The 21,304-nt window shown below is 37.6% G+C and overlaps 1 protein-coding gene across 2 annotated transcripts in view; it reads left to right on the plus strand.

Moving 5' to 3' along the window:
- The window catches only part of LOC127489251 (uncharacterized), a 110,596-nt gene that overhangs the window by 52,522 nt on the left and 36,770 nt on the right, over positions 1-21,304 (plus strand). For both annotated transcript variants that reach the window (XM_089311844.1, XM_089311843.1), the window contains 5 exons: positions 4,528-4,598; positions 4,929-5,022; positions 11,015-11,167; positions 14,051-14,133; positions 14,307-14,400. In XM_089311844.1, the coding sequence (XP_089167970.1) occupies positions 4,528-4,598; positions 4,929-5,022; positions 11,015-11,167; positions 14,051-14,133; positions 14,307-14,400 (495 nt within the window). The remainder of the gene's footprint in view (positions 1-4,527; positions 4,599-4,928; positions 5,023-11,014; positions 11,168-14,050; positions 14,134-14,306; positions 14,401-21,304) is intronic.

Raw genomic sequence — 21,304 nt, forward strand, 5'->3', positions numbered from 1 at the left:
TTCTGTATTTGATATAACCCAATTTGTCTACTTTCCTTGTTGCTCTTAGAGTCATCTCCAAAAAATATTTGTCTATACTAATTACAGATTTTAAGACCATGATGAAGTCAAGGGAATTATTCATGCTTAAAGGGAGTATTTTGAAATTGATGTTCTATTAAGTGGATTACCTTGAAAGTTCATTTTAGAATTTGATGATGAGTGATAAGATATCTCATAATACTTTTCCTCTGTAGATTTTTCTGTATTCTAGTTGGTACTATTTGAATTCATGCCAGTTCTATTTAAATGTAAAACTATTTCACTCTCAATTTATGTATTCTTATGACTTAATTCTTTAACAGCAGCTCCTTTATATTAAGTTCAGATTTGGTACAAATATGGTGAATTTTACCATATTTGAATCAATTTTCTCTCAGGTATTTATGATTTTCTTAATTTAAGCATTTTAGCAAAGAATTTGGTTATTATTTTCATTTCAGGGCCCACCACAAATATAATTGTAACTGTCTGTGGTTACAATAGATTCCCATTTTCAGTTTCATGAGAGCTAGCCAATTTCATGAAAAGCAGTTGTGGGGAGAATAGGCAAGAGGGTTATAGGAGCTGAGATCAGGAAAGAAGGTGGAGATGAGGCCAGCTAGGCCTTGAATGTCATTGAAATTTTAGTGCTGTTCTGAGATAGGAATCTCTTGGAAGGATTTAAGTAGAGGATTGAAAGTGAGAGAATCTCTGATTTTATTTTGGTCTATAATGCAAATGAGGGAAATTGTTCAACACTGTAGAAATTACTAGCTTCAGTTATGAAGTATGTTGTCTATGGAATATGTATCACTTTTATGCCATCATGAGTCTGAAAAATTGAAGAGAAACAATCACAAGTCTGTTTGTGACCATTTGTATGTAACTTAGAAGTAAATATTAAGACAATTTGATCATAAAATGATTTATAAAATAGTAATATAAATGTGTTCTCAAGAAGTGGTGAACCACCTTCATCAATGGGCTGATAACAAAAAGCACATCCTGTATCAGAGCAGTGACAGGAGGCTGTAAGAAGTTACTGCTTTAAGTCAGCAGATGAAATAAAGTATATAAAGAAGATATTAAGGGAAACCCAAAGACAAGTATATATGAAAATTAGCATGTCAATGAATTCTATACTGGTTAAAGAATGTGCACTAGAATAAAAATCACAGTGAACGTAATTTTAAAAAAAAATTTTATTATAATTAAGACAATTTTGTCAATATGATAACTTCTTACACCATCTTATTCTGCCATTTTTCTTATACTTAAATTCTTTCTAAAGATAGTATTTATATTTGAGAATGTTGCAGATTTTGCACTAGTCCTCCTAAAAGTTGAGAGACTTTATCATCTACATATTGCCATTCAACTTCAAAACTTTTTGCACCAAAATTGACTTATCTTTAAGATCATTTCCCACAAACTCTTTTTTTTTTGACAGGCAGAGTAGACAGAGAGAGACAGAGAGAGAAAGGTCTTCCTTTGCCGTTGGTTCACCCTCCAATGGCCGCCGCGGCCAGCGCACTGCGGCTGGCGCACCGCACTGATCCGATGGCAGGAGCCAGGAGCCAGGTGCTTTTCCTGGTCTCCCATGGGGTGCAGGGCCCAAGCACTTGGGCCATCCTCCACTGCACTCCCTGGCCACAGCAGAGAGCTGGCCTGGAAGAGGGGCAACCGGGGCAGAATCCGGCACCCCAACCGGGACTAGAACCCGGTGTGCCGGGCCGCTAGGCGGAGGATTAGCCTAGTGAGCCGCGGCGCCGGCCCCCACAAACTCTTAAAGATTTATTGTATTTTACTTGAAAGTCAGAGTTACACAGAGAGAGGAGATGAAAGAGAGAGAGAGAGAGAGAGGGAGAGGGAGAGGGGGAGAGAGAGAGAGAGAGAGGTAGTCTATCCGGTGGTTCACTCCCCAATTGGCTGCAACGGCTGGAGCTGCATTGATCTGAAGCCAGGAGCTATGAACTTCCTCCAAGTCTCCCGCATGGGTGCAGGGACCCAAGGACTTGGGCCATCCTCTACTGCTTTCCCAGGCCACAGCAGAGAGCTGCACAGGAAGTGGAGCAGCCGGGTCTGGAACCGGCGCCCATATGGGATACCAGCACTTCAGGCCAGGGCATTAACCCACTGCGCCACAGTGCCGGACCTTCCACAAACTTTAAAAAATGCTGTTTTGAACACTCTTATCTGTATAGTTCATGTAACACCATAGAGCTCACCTATCCAAATAAGTGTAGCTCTGTGTCCTTAGTATATTCCCAGAGTTGGATAACCAGCACCACAATCAATTTTAGAACAGCTTTTAACATCCTGAGAGAAAACCTTCTATAATTCACCCATCCTGCCTTTAGCTCCTATCTCTTCCCTAGTCCTTAGGCAACCAAACATGTACGTTTAGTGTCTCATGATTTGCCTGATGTGGATATTTCATTTAAATAAGGTCATTCCTACAATATGCAGCCCTTTATGACTGATTTCTTTCACTTAACATTTCCAAGGTCAATTCATGGTATAGAATCTATCAATACTTCTTATTATTTTTCAAATAATATTGTACTGTGCAGAATACAGTTCTTTGTAGGAATTATTCATTCATCAGTTGATAAACATTTCATCAGTTGATAGAACACTGTTTCCATTTTTTGACTATTATTAACGCTATTGCTATGAACATTCATTTCCAAGTTTTAATGTATGGAATATGCTTTTTACTTCTCTGCCTGTGGACGTCAGCAAAGTGAGTGTCTCTGGCCAGTTTCCCCCCCTTCCTCCTTTTTCACACTGCTGTTTTAGTTTCTGTTGATCTGTACTCATTGTATTCAGACCCTACTCCAGAGGTCCTTTCACTGATGGGATGTTCTGTGTTCTCATTGATTTTTCTCTTTTCAGTACTTGTCATCTAGTTTATGGAGAATAATGTGGCCTTTAAGTTTATATTGCTTTTACTTATCTGCATAATAGATAATTTGTCTACGGTGACAGTTGTGCTGTAAATTTGCCTAAGTGGACATATGTGATATAAATGTGTAGATTGAAAATGTTACAGTTGGACAGTTAAGTTAAAATTAAGTACTTTATGCCATTCCATCTGTGTTCCTTGAGACACTGACAGGAACATTATGAGTGTATGAATGAATGAATGAATGAATGAAGCTTTTCTTCTAAACACATTTTAGGCAATTAAGTACAATATTCAAATACTTAATCCTATTTCTGGAGAATTGTTCTATAAAATACTAATGCTCTACTCACTGGGAGAATATAAAATCTGAAGTTTGCTTCCCTTTATTACATAGCCAGAGCTGGGACTCATAGCTTTACAGCTCTTTACCAGTGGAAAAGCCATACATTTTCTTACACACCAAACCATGGAGCATCACTCTATCCTCAGATTGCTTGCTAGAGCAACCTGAGAATGAAGAGTGATTTGGGAAATTTGATTTAGCTATAGAGTCTGGTCTTTTCATTAGTACATTTAGGCCAATTTTTATGGCCATGTAAGATATGTGCTACTCAAATTCGGAGTCCTGTTTGTATTGTATTTCATTATTATTGCCCACTGAGTTTACAGAAAAAAGTAACTTTTAAATTATAAGTTGCATAAAGGATGGGTGGCTAATAAAATTAATGAAAGCTTTATAATGAGCTGGCAATGTATTCTGGGCCTCATGCTCCTAGTTTGCTACCACTTTGGTATGAAGGATTCAGTACCACTTTATAAGAGATCACTTCTATTGCTACGCTCCCCTTCCCAAATATGTCATTTTATTCAAACATGAATTCAATAATAATAATGCTATTGAAATATTTCCCTGACTATGTGACACATCTTCTTTGAAGTTCTTTACATATACCTTTAATTTAATACCTCCCACTTTCAAGTGAAGTAGACACTATTATTTCCATTGTACAGGTGAAGAACTAACACAGGGCAAATGAATTTGCTGAAGGTCACACAGATAGTGGAGCCAGAATCCAGGCACTCTGGCTTCATTGTTGGTGTGGCCACTGAAAAATTCCATTAAACATTTGTTGTCTATAACATCATGTTAATTTTTATGATCTCTGGGATACCAATGGTCATTTGCACATATGAATATTTAAAATTATAGTTGATTTCATAGTACTTGGATTTCAAAATTATAGCTATTTTCCATAAGGTAATCTTCCATTCCTTTAACTGGCCAATATTGTAAATCTGAGAATTTTTCTGATAGAACATAATCAAAACCAAGTCTACTCCTGTGTCATTTTCTTGAGCAGAAGACTATAAACTTTCTGTAATGGCCCAGACAGTTCTGTTTTAGATTTGAGGTCATAGCATCCCTGTTGGCACAACTCAACTTTGAAGTTATAGCATAAATGTAGTCATGAATAAGATGAAAAGGAAGAGTCATTGCTATGTTCTAATGAAATTTTAGTCATAAATCCAGGTACTTCCCAGATTCATACCAGATACTGGTAAATATCATGTTTTTTTTTTATTCTTTGTTGTAGTTTCAAGAATCAGAAGATGAACAAAAGGCGGTGGTACAAAACACTGAGAAAATTCAAGATCATCTGGAAAAGTACAATTCAAACAACCATTCAAAATAACTCGAGTCTTTCTAAAGCATATATGCTATGTACTATGAGAATTATATCATTTTAAACATAAATACATCTGAGTAAAGCATGGAAAACTTTTAGCATTAAACTATTTTGAAATGCATAGCTTTTGCACATTATCCCTAAATTTTGTGCATTATTGACAAAGCAACATAGAATAATGATATATTTGCCAAGAAATTGACTTCAAATTTCTAGAATTTGCATAATAACACTTTCAGATATTTATTCTGAAATATATTTTCTTAAATTGATCTGTGAGAATCATTAATTTAAAATATGTATTTTAGGCATGATCAGGAAAATCGTGAGTTGAAAGATACAATACTAAAGCAAGCAAGGGAAATTAAAAATCTTCAGGAAATCCTTTTCAGACTAATTTCAGTAAGTCAATCATTCACCTTTTGTCTACTATGTATAAGGCTACTATGGGAATTGATAATAACTATCTCTTGGAGTCCCTGCTAATTGTTAATATATTTTGGCATGCCAAGAAATGACAGCAGCGATGCAATCTAGAATTCTGAATTTTTCATAATCTAAAGCAGTGAGATTTTAAGACTAAATTATTGTGATGTTGTAAGTTATATTTCCTTTTTTTAAAGATTTATTTATTTATTTGCAAGTCAGAGTTACACTGAGAGAGGAGAGGCAGAGTGAGAGGTCTTCCATCCGGTGGTTCACTCCCCAGATGGCCGCAAAGGCTGGAGCTGCGCCAATCTGAAGCCAGGAGCCAGGAGCTTCTTTTGGGTCTTCCACACAGGTGCAAGGGCCCAAGGACTTGGTCCATCTTCTGCTGCTTTCCCAGGCCATAGCAGAGAGCTGGATCAGAAGAGGAGCAGCCGGGTCTTGAACCAGCACCCATATGGAATGCCAGCGCTTCAGGCCAGGGTGTTAACCTGCTGTGCCACAGCGCAGCCCCAAGTTATATTTCTTTTATTAAAAGATTTATTTGAAAGGCAGAGATACACACACACACACACACACACACAGAGTGAGAGGGGGGGAGAGAGAGCGAGCGAGCGAGCGAGCAAGCAAGCTTCATCTGTTGATTCACTCCCCAAAAGAATACAACTAGGGCTGGACCAGGCTGAAGCCTCTAACCAAGAACCAGGAGCTTTATCCAGGTCTCCCACATGGGTGTACGTGCCCAAGCTCTCATGCCATCCTCCTCTGCTTTCCCAGAAGCCTTATCAGGGATCTGGATCATAAGAGGGGTGGATGGGACTCAAACTGGTACCCATAAGGGATCCAGCAGTGTAGGCATCAGCTTAACCCACTATGTGACAACATTAACCTCATAAACTGTATTTCTTAACAAGAATGGATACTAGGCCTTTGAGTGGACTTTTTAACCCCAAGAAATATGTTTTTCTCTTTGTATTTTAAAATGAAAGAAATATCATGGGATATATAGCAATGACTATTCCTGCAGGGCCTTGTAAAGTTACCTAATGCCCTGAGCACTGCAGATTAAGAAATCAACTTTTTCCCCATTAATCTATATCAGCCTTTATTTTGACTTAGGTCAGTCTCAGAAAAGATGGCTGTGTAGTCTAGGATCCTAATTTATTGATGAATAGTCAATGCTTTACAACTATTTATAACAAAAACAGTATTCCCTTATCCTTCATGTTTTCCTTTAGTAGGGTATAAGGTCACAAGATTGTATGAAGCACTAATATGGAACAATGAAGTAGTTGTTTCTACTAATTAATTGTCTTCAGGCACAATAGCTAGAGTGCAGTTGCATTATACAGATTCACATGCTTGTTTGGTTTAGAACATTTGTGGTGTTTGATCTCTCGGATGTCTTAGGAAAATTGAAGGATTGTTTTTCCCTAGACCTGTAAGAACTCAGTTCTATACATGTGAAATGAAAGCATATTGGTAAGGGGACTTTTTCTTTTTTAAGATTTTATTTATTTGAAAATCAGAAATAGAGAAAGAGAAGGAGGGAGGGAGAGAGAGAGAGAGAGAGAGAGAGAGAGAGAGAGAGAACTCTTCCATCCACTGGTTTACTTCCCAAATGGGTACAATGGCCAAGGTTGGGCCAGGCCAAACCCAGGAACCAGGAGCTGCTTCTATATCTCCCATGTGGATGTAGGGGTCCAAGTACTTTATCCATCTTCTGCTGCTTTCCTAGGTGCATTAGCAGGAAGCTGGATTGGAATTGAAGCCCCTTGGTCCTGAACCAGCACCTATATGGGATGTCAGTACTGCAGATGGAGGCTTAACCTTCTCTGCCACAGTGCCAGTTCCTATGGGACTTTTTAAAATGCCACAAGGCATCCCTTTATAAAATTGTACAGAAATATGTTAAGCAATTAGACATTCAAAAATTGGTTGTAGTACCTAATAGCTGTTGAGCTGCTTCAAAGTAAGGAGAGGTTTCCTGTACATTCCTGTATAAATGTTAGAAAATGTCATTGAATTATTAGTTATTTTGAAATCTACCCTATAAATCAAAAGTTTAATAAGAAACAGTTTTCATCCAACTCATTGGAACGTAAGTTTTCCAGAAAGTTCTCATCCCATGAGTCCCTCTACCAGAGAATACCCAAGTTGAGATATTTCATTGACACAGCTGTGGAGCAGTGGATCTGAACTGGGATAGAGGCAGAGTCTGGTTGACTCCAATTGACCTACTTGAGTGTACATCTGAACGGAGCTTCAGGAGACTCAGAAGCTCAGAAGGTCATATCTGTGGAAGAGGAAATCATTCAAAAGAAAGTGGAGAAATCCATGACTTGACTTTGTGAAAGCTTTGCATTAAAAAAGAAAATCAAGTGTGTATCCAAGATGACTGAGTAATGAGTAGCCTCACTAATGTCGGTCACAGTAACAGTCACAGTAACTGGAACAAAGGAGCCTGTCATTCTCAGGGCAATGAAATTCCTGTGGAGAAGTGGCAGAACACAGACTCCTTGAGGCAGTTAGGGGAGAGAACAGATACACCACTGTCATCAGTGACTGCCACCGGACATCCCTTGCATCTGTGTGACTGACTTCTGGTTGGGAAACACTGTCTTGCTGGGATAAGATAGGAAGAAGATGCTGTGGCTCCCACTGTGAGCAGCCCTAGCCATGGGAGAATTTCACAGTCTCCACTGACTTCAAGTCCAGTCCAGGGATCTGACTGGGATCTGAGTGACTAAGTTGCTCTGAAAAGGGAAGGCACATTGCCCCCTTCCATTTGCACAAGGGAAAAGCAGTGTTAGGAGGGAAATCTATAGCATTAAATGTCCATATTTTTTTAAAAAGGTCTCAAAATGTGTTCTAAGTATGCATCTTAGAGATTTAGAATATCAAGAACAAACCAGACATTAGCAGGAGGCAATAAATAAGAATCAGAGCAGAAATAAATGAAGTTGAAGCAAAAAACAATATTAACTATTAACAGAACAAAAAGGTATGTTTTTTGAGTAGATAAATCTTTAGCCAAACTACCAAAATTACAAAAAAAAAAAAAAAAAAAAACCTCAAGTAAATAACATTAGAGGTGAAAAAGTAGATGTTAAAGCTGATACTATTGAAATACAAAGGCTCATAAGAAACTGCTTTGGGGCTGGTGTTGTGACACAGCAAGTTAATGTGTGGCCTGCAATGTTGGCACCCCATGAATAGCAGTATCAATCCTAACTGCTCTACTTCCAATCCAGGTTCTTGCTAACGCACTTGGGGAAGCAGTGGAAGGTGGCCCAGTTTAATGGGCCACTGTCACCCGTATGTGAGACTTGGGTAGAGTTCCTGGCTCCTGGCCTCCACCTGGTCCTGGGTTGACTTTGTGGAACCATTTTTGGAGTGAAGCAGCAGATGGAAGATCTCTCCCTCTATGAGCAACTGTATGCTAACAAATTGGAAAACCTCAAAGAAATGGGTTAATTCCCAGATACAGAAAGCCTAAACAGATCCTTAAGAAGCAATGAAATTGAAAGATTAATCAAAAGTCTGCTATCAAGGAAAAGTTCAAAACCTGATAGATTTACTATTGAATTCTGCAATACATTTAAAGTGAGACTAACTCCAATACTTTTCAAACTATTCCAAAATATTGAACAGGATGTAGTTGCCAAACCCTTTTTGAGATCAGCATCATACTGATTCCAAAACTGAACAGAGACACAACATGAAAAGACTACTACAGACCTATTATCCTTGATGAATATAAATGCAAAAATTCTCGACAACATACTAGCAAAGTGAATCCAACACTACATCAAAAAGATTGTATGTCACAATCAAGTGGAATTTTTCCTAGAAATGAAAGAGTGGTTCAGCATTCATAAGTCAATAAACAAATAATATCAACAGAATGAAGAACAAAAACCATTTAGTCATCACAGCGAAAGCATTTGATAAGATTCAGCATCCTTACATAAAAATGTAAGTTAGCTATAGATGCAACCATACCTAAAAATATTAAAGCTATATATGATAAATCAACTCTCAGTATATCATACTGAATGGGGAGAAGTTGAAAACTTTTCCCATCATATCTGGAACAAGACAAGTTTGAGTACTTTCACTCTTATTCAATATAGTGTTGGAAAAATTAGCAAGAGCAATTAGGAGAAAGAAAGGACATCATAATTAGAAAGGAATAAGTCAAAATATCCGTATTTCCAAATGACTTGTACGTTGGAAAACCTAAACAATCCACCACAAAGCTGTTAGAACTGATCAAACAACTCAGTAAAGTTGAAGATACCCAAAATCAAGATACATAAAACTAGCTTTTTTACATGCCAGTAGTAGAACTCACTGAAAGATAAGTCAAGAAAGAAATCCCACTTACAATAACCAACCTCAAATAGTAGGAGTAAATTTAACCAAAATAATTAATTAACATGAAAATTACAGAATGCTAATGAAAGAAGTTATCAGGGACACAAGAAAATGCAAAGATGGAAGATTTAACATCATTGAAATGTTTATACTCCAGGCGGCACTGGCACACGGGTTCTAGTCCCGGTCAAGGCGCTGGGTTCTGTCCCGGTTGCCCCTCTTCCAGGCCAGCTCTCTGCTGTGGCCTGGGAGTGCAGTGGAGGATGGCCCAGGTGCTTGGGCCCTGCACCCCATGGGAGACCAGGAGAAGCACCTGGCTCCTGCCATCGGATCAGTGCGGTGCGCCGGCCGCAGCGCACCGGCCACGGCAGCCATTGGAGGGTGAACCAACGGCAAAAGGAAGACCTTTCTCTCTGTCTCTCTCACTGTCCACTCTGCCTGTCAAAAAAAAAAAAAAAAAAAAAGGAATGGTTATACTGCCTAAAGCAAGCTACAGATTTGATTTGGGGAATTTTACCAAATCTACATTGGATTTAATTCTGTCATTGGCATTTATGATGTAGTTTGAACATTTTTACAAATAATTTGCTTTTTATTTTTATTTCAAGGATGAGTTCCTATCAATGGGTATAATTTCTCCAGTACAAAGATAATTGTAGCTGTCTGTGGATTGTTAATTTGGCATTGGATTCCTGTTTTCAGGGACATGAAAGCTGGCAGAGTTCATGATTCACAGTTGTGAGAGCAAAGGAGAGAGTTGTAGGTGCTGAGGTCAGGAGGAAGCTAGAAGCAATATTTGCATAGGGCCTAAGAAGCTATTGGAAATTACTTTTTTAAAAAATTAGAAATCTGTTCAAAGGATTTGAGCGAAGAATTGACTGTGTGAGGAATTCTGATGTTACTAAAAAGAGGAAAATAGTTCAACACTGTAGAATTATACCAGCTCTAGATACTAGATACGCATTGCTCTGTGATACTTCAGTAGGTTGTTAAGTGTTGCAGATTTATCAGGACAGAGATAGAGAACTGAGTGTTGGCTAATACATTACTGATTGTGCAGGGAGATAACACCTTGTGTCTTACCTGATTTCAATAATTAATAAAAATGTGTACAATTGAGGAAAAGAAGGTGAAGTGATATATGTGGTGATATTACCTAAAGTACAGATGCTGCTTGTCATTTGATATGGTGATTCCCTGGTAATCTCATTGCTAAATTGAAAATGCAAGTCAATAAAGTGTGTAACACACTGGACTTCCTCAATATGCTAGCTTAGTGGCACGTTACACTCTAGAGTGTTCTTCATTTGTCCTTGTGTTTGTGTGGTTGACGGGGAGCTACAAATCACTACTGCTGGCTAGCATCCTGAGAGAAAATAGTGTGGCATATTGCTAGTTCAGGAAAAGGTCAGAATTCAAAGTATGTGTCCTATGGGAATGTTTATCACTTAATTGCCTTCCTAAAGTTGAAAAATTGTAAGTGAAGCCATCACAAAAATCAGACCAGTTGTATGTATCTTTGAATGAAACATAACCATTATTTAACAATAAAGTGACTTATAACATGGTAACATGCATATCTTATCAGGTAGATATGAAACACCTGCAGCAGCAACAGGATTACATTGAGAAAAGGCAATGTAAATCAGAGGCATCGCTGAGAGATATGGCACAGTTTTACCTTAAGTTAAACAGCAAGATGCAGGATATAATGAACAAGTTAGATGAAATCGTCAGAAAAGTATGTATGATATCTAGCATGTCAATAAGAATTCTAGAGCTTAGAGTTTCCAGATACAAATATCATAAGACCCTGCTTTATTTGAATATGAAAATCTTGGCACAATTTTATCATTATGCACTTACTTCTTAAACTCTGACATCCACTATTTATTGTTATATTCTTTATTAAAATAATACTGTTAAAAACTTGAGGAATATATATCATTTTTCACAGAAAATGCACATTTTTCTCAATATTTTCAGTGATATCAATTGTCATGATAAAACAAGGCAGATTGAATCAGAGGATAAAATTTAGCAGAATTCTCAAAAAATACATTTCTTGTTTCACTTATGTGAATGGATACAAAACCTATGTTTATTGATCCTGTGTATTTCAGAATAAATTTTCAAAATACTTTATACTATGCTAAAATGCACATTTTAAAATATTTTACAGTCTAATTGAAAACCCTGTTTATCATTCACATATATGTTATTTATACACATTATAAGTGTGTATAATATATGTTATCTATACACATAATAAATGTCCGTCTTTATGCATGGAATATTCATATCATGTGTAGTCTGTACTTCCAAAATTTAAAATTAAGAAAATTATTAATATCCTGCCGTTGGAGTTTTAAAAACTGATTTATTGTGATATAGTGGTGCTTCACAAACTTCTGGGGATATGTGCAGCATGTATAAGGTATGAATTGAATTCACACATTTTACCTTGAAACTGACATCTCTTAAGCCTACTTTTTGCACAAATGTTTTTATGACTGCTCATGTATTTCACCTATGTAGACTTCAACCATTCAGATTAGTAAAATTCAATATCCATAATAGGTTCCCAAAGTGGGATAATCATCACCATAATCAGTTTTCAAATATTTCAGTCACCATAAAGTAAAACTCTGTGTCACTTATGCATCACTCCTTCAGTCCTTTTTTCTTCCTTTTTCCTACAAAAAGGAAGTGTTTTTTCTCCAGATTTGCCTGCTATGAATGTTTCATATACATAGAGTCCTACAGTATGTGGCCCTTTATGACTGGCTTTTTTCACTTAGTATACTAATTTCAGGATCCATCCATGGCATAACATTTATCAATACTTCTTTTTATTATTAAATAACATTTTATTATCTAACAGAGTATAGGTCTGCTGTACAAATTGTCTGCTCATCAATGCATGGACATGTAGAATGTTCCCACTGCATGCTGCCATGGACATTCATTTCCAAGTTATTGTATGGACACATTCAATTATTTCATTGGATTTAATCCAACTTGGAGTTAATTGGGCCTGTTTTCTCATTTCTCCACCATTCTTCATGCTATCCTGTCTTTGTTTCTGTTCACCTAAACATATTTATCCAGACCCAGCCCCAAATTTCCCTTTTGTCAATAAGCTTTTCCTTCTGTCACATTTTGACCTTACACTTTTCAATATTTGTCATCTAGTTTTTATGGAACAGCATAGACCTTACTTTTAAACTGCTTTTATTTTTATTCATGGGAAATAATCTTGTCTGAATATAAATTTTCCTCAGGGGATTTTATCTGACATGGATGCCACCTATCTTTGTGTTGATTGAAAATATTTTAGCTTATCAATTGTTAGACTAAAAGTATAAACAATTTATATCATTTCAGAAATTTATTCTTTTTGAACATGTATTTATTTATTTGAAAGGAAAATTCAGATAGAGGGAGAAGCTGAAAGAAAAAGAGATTTTCTCCAACTGTTGTTTTAATCACCAACTTTCCACATTTGTTGGGGCTGGCCAGGTCAAAGCAAGGAGCATGGAACTCTATGCAGGTCTCTACGTGGGTGGCATAGGCCTAAACACTTGGGCCGTCCTCTGCTGTTTTCCCTGTCAATTAGCAGTGAGCTGGGTCAGAAGAGGACCAGCGAGGGCTGGAATGCCAGCATCACAGAGGCAGCTTAGCCCACTGTGCCACAATGCTGACCTGCTGAATTTTCTTCTTTGAGGCATTGACATAAGCATCATGAATAAAGCTTTAAGGTGAAGCTTTTAAAGTTTTTAAAGTTGTCCTTTAAGCAACAAATTATAAAATCAAAACACTTGATTGCTGTAGAGGAGAACTTATCTATCAAAAACTCAGTCTATACTCAGTAAGAAAAAAAAAAAACTATTTTCTTTCATGAACTAGCCAGAACTGGGATTTATTGTTTTATAGCTCTTTTTTCTGCTGGCTACAGATTCACTAATAGGCCCAAATGTGTACTGTTAGGCTATCTACAGAGTGCTTGTAGGGCAGCATAAGAATGAATTGATTTTGGAAACTTCATTTAGCCACTGATTCCAATATTTTCAGGTCTGTTCTTTGAGTCTGTGTCTTACAGTCTGCAAGGTATGTGCTACTCAATCTAGGAATCCTGTTTCCATTATCATTACCCAGGAAGTAGTGCAGAGAGTAAGTGATCAGTAAATTATAAGATGAAAAAACACTGGTGGCTATTGAAATCACTGACAATTTTATGCAGTACTGGGGAAGTAGTCTGGCCGCCTTCTTCCCCATTGGGAAAATAGCAGAAGATGGCCCAAGTGCTTTTAAATTGTGAAATCAAGGGTTAAGTGTAATTTGTATAAAAGACCACTTTCATTTTCATGCCACCTTTTTGAAATGTCAAAAATTTTTCAAAATATGAAATGAGTAAGAACAATTCTTGACCAGATCATATTATTTTAGTTATTGGACCGAGTGATGTCTGTTGGCAAGTCAGCTTTGCAGTTACAGCATGAATGTTGCCATGAACAATATGCAAATGAAGAAGTGTTGTGATTTCCAATAAAATTTTAATGGCAAACCAGGTAGTGAGCAGTTTGTACCAGGTGCTGGTAATTTTTTTAATCCTTTGTTTCAGTTCCAAGTATCAGAAAATCTACACCAAGGAGTGGTAGAAAATGTAAAGAAGACACAAGATTATCTTGAACACTACATTTCAAGGTACTATGCAAACTAGCTTGAGTCCTTATAAAGCACAGTAGCCATGGACAACAAGAAACAGGCCATACTTTTCAAATTTTAAGAATTTACACAATATTGCCTTCTGATGCTTAGTCAGAAATTATGTGTATGCTTAGATTGATGGGTGAAAATATTTTCCATGTACATTGTAGGCTTCAATCTGAAATTTTGGAAATGAAAGATATCGTCAAACTGCATGCTGGCAGTATTGAAGAGCTGCAGAAAAATCTGATAAGACCAAGTTCAGTAAGTCAGTCTCTTAACCTCTGTCACACTGAGAAGGTGTTTCTGTATCTTTGCTAGGAGATTGGGAAAATATTTTGCCTAATAAGACAAGTCTCATTGATAAGTATATTTTCTGTATTTATACAGATACTATTTGCTACTACCAATGCAAATCTGCTAACCCTTGTAGAAGGAATGGACTGAACTCATAAAATTGTTTAAGTAGTCAGATTACATTTTAAAATTCTAATTGTGTTACATTAGAAAATAATATTTTGTTTACAGTGGATCTTTTATATCCTTTGATCAGTTGATGGACATTTCCATGATTTCTACCTTTGGTCTACTGTGAGTAGTGTTGCGATGGTCATGGTTGTAGAAATGTCACATGGAGTCCCTAGTAATATTTACAGTACCTTTTGAAGTGTGAATAAAGTCAAGTGATGACATGGTATGGAATTCTGAATCTCTGGTTAAAATCTAAACTCTTCATTGGGATTTAATAATAAATTTATTTGAGAGTGTAAGTTGTATTCCTTATCCAGAATGGATACATGCTTTTTCACCACAAGGAATGTTACATCTTTGGGTTCTTAAAAGCAAATAGGTGTCATTGGTTATCTAGAAATGACTACTCTGGCGTTATGGCCTTACAGAGTTTCATAATGCTCTGAACACTGCAGGTTCAGAAACGAACTTTTACCTGTTAGTCTACGTTCATCAGCCTTTATAAGGACTTAGTTCAGTCTCTTAAAAGATAGATGTGTAATCCAGGATTCCAACTGATGGATAGTGAATACCATATAAAAATTTATCAAGTAAAACAGGATTACCCTGTCTTTCATGTCCTTCTTCATAAAAATTACTCTCACAAGATTACATGTAAACACTTATATGGAAGAATGAGATTGTGGATTTTACCAATTAGTTTCTTTAAGTGACAATAGAGTGCTGTTGCATTGTGCAGGTATTTATATCTACAGAACAAGAACATTTGTGTTGACCATTTTTATGAATTAGGAAACATTGAAACATTCTTTTACTCTAGACTTCCAGTAAATTAGTTCAAACTATGTCCATGACAGGGTGTTGATGATGGATTTTTGTGGATAAGAATGCCAGATGTCCCTTTACCTTAATTGTCATACAGAAATATGAGAAGGAATTCAACGTTCAAAACTTTGTTGCAGTGCCAAATAGCTATGGAGTTTGTTAAAGATGAAGGATTTCTTATAAATTCTTGGAGGAATTAGTTAGGAATATGTCATAGAATTATTTGTCAGTTGGAAATCTTGGTATCAAATGTTTAATAAGAGTTGGTTCTACCCACTCAATCAGTAGCCACTAAAGTTTTCCAGAATGCTCTCATTAAATGATTTTTCTAACCAGAGAATTAGGAATGTGTTACTTCGACTCTTTGTATTTCTAAAAGGACATATCGAGAAATGACTACTCCAGCACTGTCTTACATAGTGACAGAGCATTCTAAGCACTGCTGGTTCAGAAACAGACTTTTCTCTGGTAGTCTGTGTTCATCAATATGTATAAAAACTTAGTTCAGTTTTACAAAATATTGAAATATGATCCATGGATTCCAATTTATAGGTGGATAATGAATACTGTATAACTATGTACAAGAGAAACAGGGTTATCATTCATGTCTTTATGTCATAAAACTTGTGATCACAAGACTGCATGTAAACACTGATAACTGAGCAATGAGGTCACTGATTTTACTAATTAGTTTCCTTAAGTGACGATGAATAGATGGCAGTTAAATTATACAGATCCTGTTATCTGCAGATGAAGAACATTTATATTGACTGCTCATGTTCACAAATTAGGAAACACTGAAAGATTATTTTTTTCTAGATCTATAAAAATTAGTTCAAAATAGATGACATGACAGTATGTTGATAATGGGTCTTTTGTAGATAAGAATGCCAAGAGATGTCTACTTTATTACCATACAAAAATATGTTAAGGAGTTCAACATTCAAAGTTAGATGCAGTACCCAATAAGTTGAGTTTGTTCAAATAATGAAAACATTCTTCTAAATTCTTGGAAAAATTAGTAATTTATCATGGAAAAAAAGAAATATTATCATTTTAAAATTTATTCCAGGAATCAACTGTTTAATAAGTTTCTTACCCACTCAATCAGTGGCCCCTAAAGTTTTCCAGAATGTTCTCATTTCATGTATTCTCTACCAGAGAGTTAGGATATTATTTCATGGACACCATTTTGTAGTAAAAAGTATGAATTGGGAACTATTCATAGCTCTGCATGACTCCAATTGATATAGTTGAATGTACATCTGACAGAACTTCAGAAGACTGCCTTAGGATCATAGCTGTATGCAAGAGGGAAGTACTCAAAAGAAAGCAGAGACAGACTATAATCTGAAAGTTTTGCAATAGAAAAGAAAAGCAAAATGTTTATGCTGGCCAAATTCATAACACTGAGAGTGGTCCCAAATCAGAAAATAACACTATCCTCAAAGACATGCACGTAAGAATCAGCATAGAATATAGAGGATTAGCTGTCTACAATAGTGATCCACATTAAAGAAGTATTTATGAGCATGTATAAGAATAGGGAGGGAGCACACTGATAGTCTGGGAAAAGATAGTTTAATAAAAGTGGAGATACTGTAGTTTCATGGAAGAGTTAGGGAAAAAACTGCAAAGGAAACTCTTCTGGAACTAGTGGGACATGGTGGACCTATGTGGAGGGCACGGGCACCCACAGCTCGGGACCCCAGCCACTGAGTCTAGGCAACAGCGCTGGAAAGGGAGGTGAGGCAAAACCTCAGTAGCCAGAGACAGGCAGGAAAGCAGCAGGAAGAGCCTAGAGGGAACGAGGCTTGAAGCCCCATGGGGGAAAGTTCACCAGGCTAACTAGAGGAGAGAAAAAAAAAATAAAAGGGACTGGTATGGACACGATTCTTTCTCTCCACTGACCTTACAAAGGTGAGCAAGTCAAAGAGCAGGCGCCATTTTGGATATACATAAAAGCTGCGCCACCTCAGGGCTGCGCCCGCCCTCAGCCAGACAAAAAACTTGATTCTGGTGGGGAGAAATAACAGGAAGTTAAGACCTAGTGAATGTGTGGAGCTTATGAACTGGCACTGTGAAAAAAAAAACTGAGGGTGTGTGAGAAAACAGAATGCCTGAGATGTGAGTACTCAGTGGGAGACGCCACAAACTCAGTAACCTTGGCAACCCGGTGGGAGATTGCAAGGGAATCTGAGCTTACACTGAGGACTGCACAGATCCTTTGTGTGGTCCTTGGGACAGAGCACATGAATATTATACCCACAGGGGCTAGTGCTCACTGATTGCCTTCAAAAATAGCTCAGCTGTGCATAATTACTTCCCTTCTGAATAAGAGAGAGAGAGAGAGAGAAGATTTACCACACCAAACCTGGGTGTGTCCACCTTTGGCACACCCTTAAACCTTAAGAACTGAACAGAGCTCTCTGGCCACACCCATCACAAGCCTCTAAAGATCCACCAAAAGCAGACAGTCCACTTAATCTAGAGTCATAGTATAATGAGAAAAGCCACCACAGGGATGGGAGAGGGAGCGGGAGATGGGATGGTTGCGGGTGGAAGGGTGATTATGGGGTGGGGGGAAGCCGCTATAATCTGTAATTTCTTTTACACTGCCATAAATGTTGAATAGTGATACATGTATTGTTGTGCCTGAGCGAGTGCTGACAGAGGAGCGCCACACACTGAAAAAGTTTTTAAAGTCCTTTATTGCCGGCGGCCGAGAGTGGGTTCATACCCCAAAGAACTCTCAACCCCGAGGCCCAAAGCTACAGGGTTTATAAAGGCAAAAACTGCAAAATCGGGAGGGGGAATACATGGTTGCTAAGATCAAAAGAGAGTACATAGTTACTGGGGTCAAGATAACCTAAGACCTAAGTGAAATTAATATCCATTATAATCTTGACAATACCAGTTACAATCTTAACAATTATCAATTATGATCTTGACATTAATCCAATTATTAGTTTTAATTATATGTAAGATATAGACAAATCACATCTTTATCATTAACCCAGGTGCAACCTTTCTACTTTCAAGCTTGAGCAATCATGCTAGGGGGTTTCTGTGCTCTGCCAAGGGTGATGTAGTGCACTGACTGCTATTGTCCGACTATTTGAGATCATAGTTTCAGACCAGAGTTTCATGGGGGGGGTGCTTTCCCAGAATGCAGTCTCAAGGGACTCCAAAATGGAGTCCCTAGTGTCAAGGTGCTACTTCAGTATGATTCTGAATTTCAACTATAATCCTAACTCTTCAGTGAGTACTTGAGGATGAATTATGTTGATACTATGAATTTTATTCCTAATCAAGAATGGATACGAAATTATTGTGGGAGCTTTATTTTCACCATGGAATATACTTCCTCTGGATTTTTAAAAGAAATAGTTGTAAGAGAAAAGATAAAAATGACTACTATGTGGCCAGCTCAGTAGGCTAATCCTCCACCTGTGGCGCCAACACACCAGATTCTAGTCCCCGTCGGGGTGCCAGATTCTGTCCCGGTTGTCCTTCTTCCAAGCCAGCTCTCTGCTGTGGCCCTGGAGTGCAGTGGAGGATGGCCCAAGTGCTTGGGCCCTGTACCCGCATGGGAGACCAGGATAAGCACCTGGCTCCTGCCATCAGATCAGCCTGGTGCACCGGCCGCAGTGACCGGCTGCGATGGCCATTGGAGGGTGAACCAGTGGCAAAGGAAGACCTTTCTATCTTATCTCTCTCACTGTGCACTCTGCCTGTCAAAAAAAAAATTAAAAATATATGGCTTTGCAGAGTGACATAGTGCTACCACGACAGCATGTATAAAAACAAGCTTTTCCCCTACTGTGCTCATCAACCTTTACACAGGCGTACTTTATTCAGTTCATATCAGTGTACAATGGCTATTAAGCTTGTTCATAATTCTTGAGGTATTTTCTGTAAATTCTTGTAGCAATGACTTAGGAATATGGCATAGAATTATTAGTCACTTTCAAGGGTACCCTCTCTGTCAAAAGTATAATAATCAATGGCATTTGACCAACTCAATAGCAACTAATTTTCCAGAAGGTTCTCATCTCACGAATGGAGATTCTCATCTACCAGAGAGTAATTGGGTTGATATATTTTATGGACATAACTTGGAAGAGAAGAATTTGGATTGGGAAATAGAGATATCTGACTCATGCCTCCAAATAATATAGTTAGGTTTATGTCTGAAGAGAATCTCAACAGACTGCTAAAGTTGTATCTATGGCAGAGGGGATTCCAACGAAAATGGAAGTGACCCATAATTTGATGCCTGTGAAAAGTCTTGCATTAGAAAAGAATTTCAACATGAAGTATGCTGGTCAACATCCTAACATATCTAGTATCAATATTAGAAACCAACACTAGGATCAAAGACACACCCTTTAGAATCATTAGCAAATGTACTAGACTAGTAGTCTGCAAAGGTAATCCCCATCAGGTAACGGTTTATGTGGGTATAGTTGAAGATTTAACCTATGAGAAATGAAAGAGAAGTAAGAAATGGCCTGAGCGATGAAGTGAGGCCTAGACACTCATAGAAAACTGGCACAAACACCAGTGCTAAAGATAGCGGTTGCTATTTTGAAAATAAAAAATGAAACAAAGACTTAAACATGTCAGATGCCTTCAGACTAGAGGGTGGTTGCAGCTTAAAGGACCTAGGGAGGAGTAAGGATGGAAACCAAAAGGACTCCAAAGAGACTGTGAGTGGAAGCCTGAGGGCCCTTGAAGACATTTACAGGGAAGAGTATAGATTAAGCAACTTCAGGTGAAGCATTGAGACTTAAGGAACTTTTGAGACAGACTTAGAAATGGAATACGAAGAGTGGTTGAGTAGAATCCAGCAGTCACTGCATTTAGAAGTGAAGTGGGCTTATAGGAGCCAAGAGAAAGTTCTAATCACTAATTGCTACTGCTGCTGTGGATGAAAGCAGTGGAAGCACTAAACAAAGCATGCTGGATATGTCTCAAAAATATTGCATTGAATTGTACCCTTGGAAAACATATTTAGGGCCAGGGAGTTGCACAGTCATCTGTGTGACCCCACAATTATCTGTGTATCACATAGGACAGTACAGAAAAAAAAACGCACAAGAATCAAATATGGTAAATGTTTGTATTTTATAGAAAAGGTAAACTTTGTTTAAAGTTAGGTCATTAATGTCAAAGGAAAAAAATGAAACTTCTAAACACGGTTAAGAAATGATCTTGTTTATCTCATCCTGAAATCAGGTGAAGATGAAATATGTAGTAAGAATCAAATGTGAATTTTTCCAAAAATCCTATTAGTAGCATTTGATTTAATTAAACCTTGAATATCTTGAATATTCAAGTTTTTGGACAAACATTCCTTGCATATTCTGTAACTCTTAAGATCCTTAAGGTGATGTTGAGGTACCACCTTAAGATTTTATGAGGCCTTGACAATATGTGATGGTCTCAGTCTTTGTGTCATCTTTAGACCACATTTGCCTGGTAGCACTCTGCATTTTATTTTTTCCCAGAAACCACTCATGTAGAATCACGCAGAGATTTGGTATGTGGGGATGTCGTAATTCAGATAGATACTTGAGCCCAGTAAGTTGTAGTTCCTTTATATTTGTTAGTCATCTTTTAGCTTTGCCTCTGAAATCAATTTTACTGTCAGCTGTTGTGTAACAAGAGGCCCCTTTCTTCTAGGCTTTGGAATCATTTTCTCTTTGAAGTCTTCCCTGTAAATGTCTTCAAGGGCCCTCAGGCTTCCACTCACAGTCTCTTTGGAGTCCTTTTGGTTTCCATCCTTACTCCTCCCTAGGTCCTTTAAGCTGCAACCACCCTCTAGTCTGAAGGCATCTGACATGTTTAAGTCTTTGTTTCATTTTTT

Source organism: Oryctolagus cuniculus, chromosome 13, assembly GCF_051225735.1.
Source record: "Oryctolagus cuniculus isolate XC-2025 breed Fujian yellow rabbit chromosome 13, ASM5122573v1, whole genome shotgun sequence".
NCBI lineage: Eukaryota > Metazoa > Chordata > Mammalia > Lagomorpha > Leporidae > Oryctolagus > Oryctolagus cuniculus.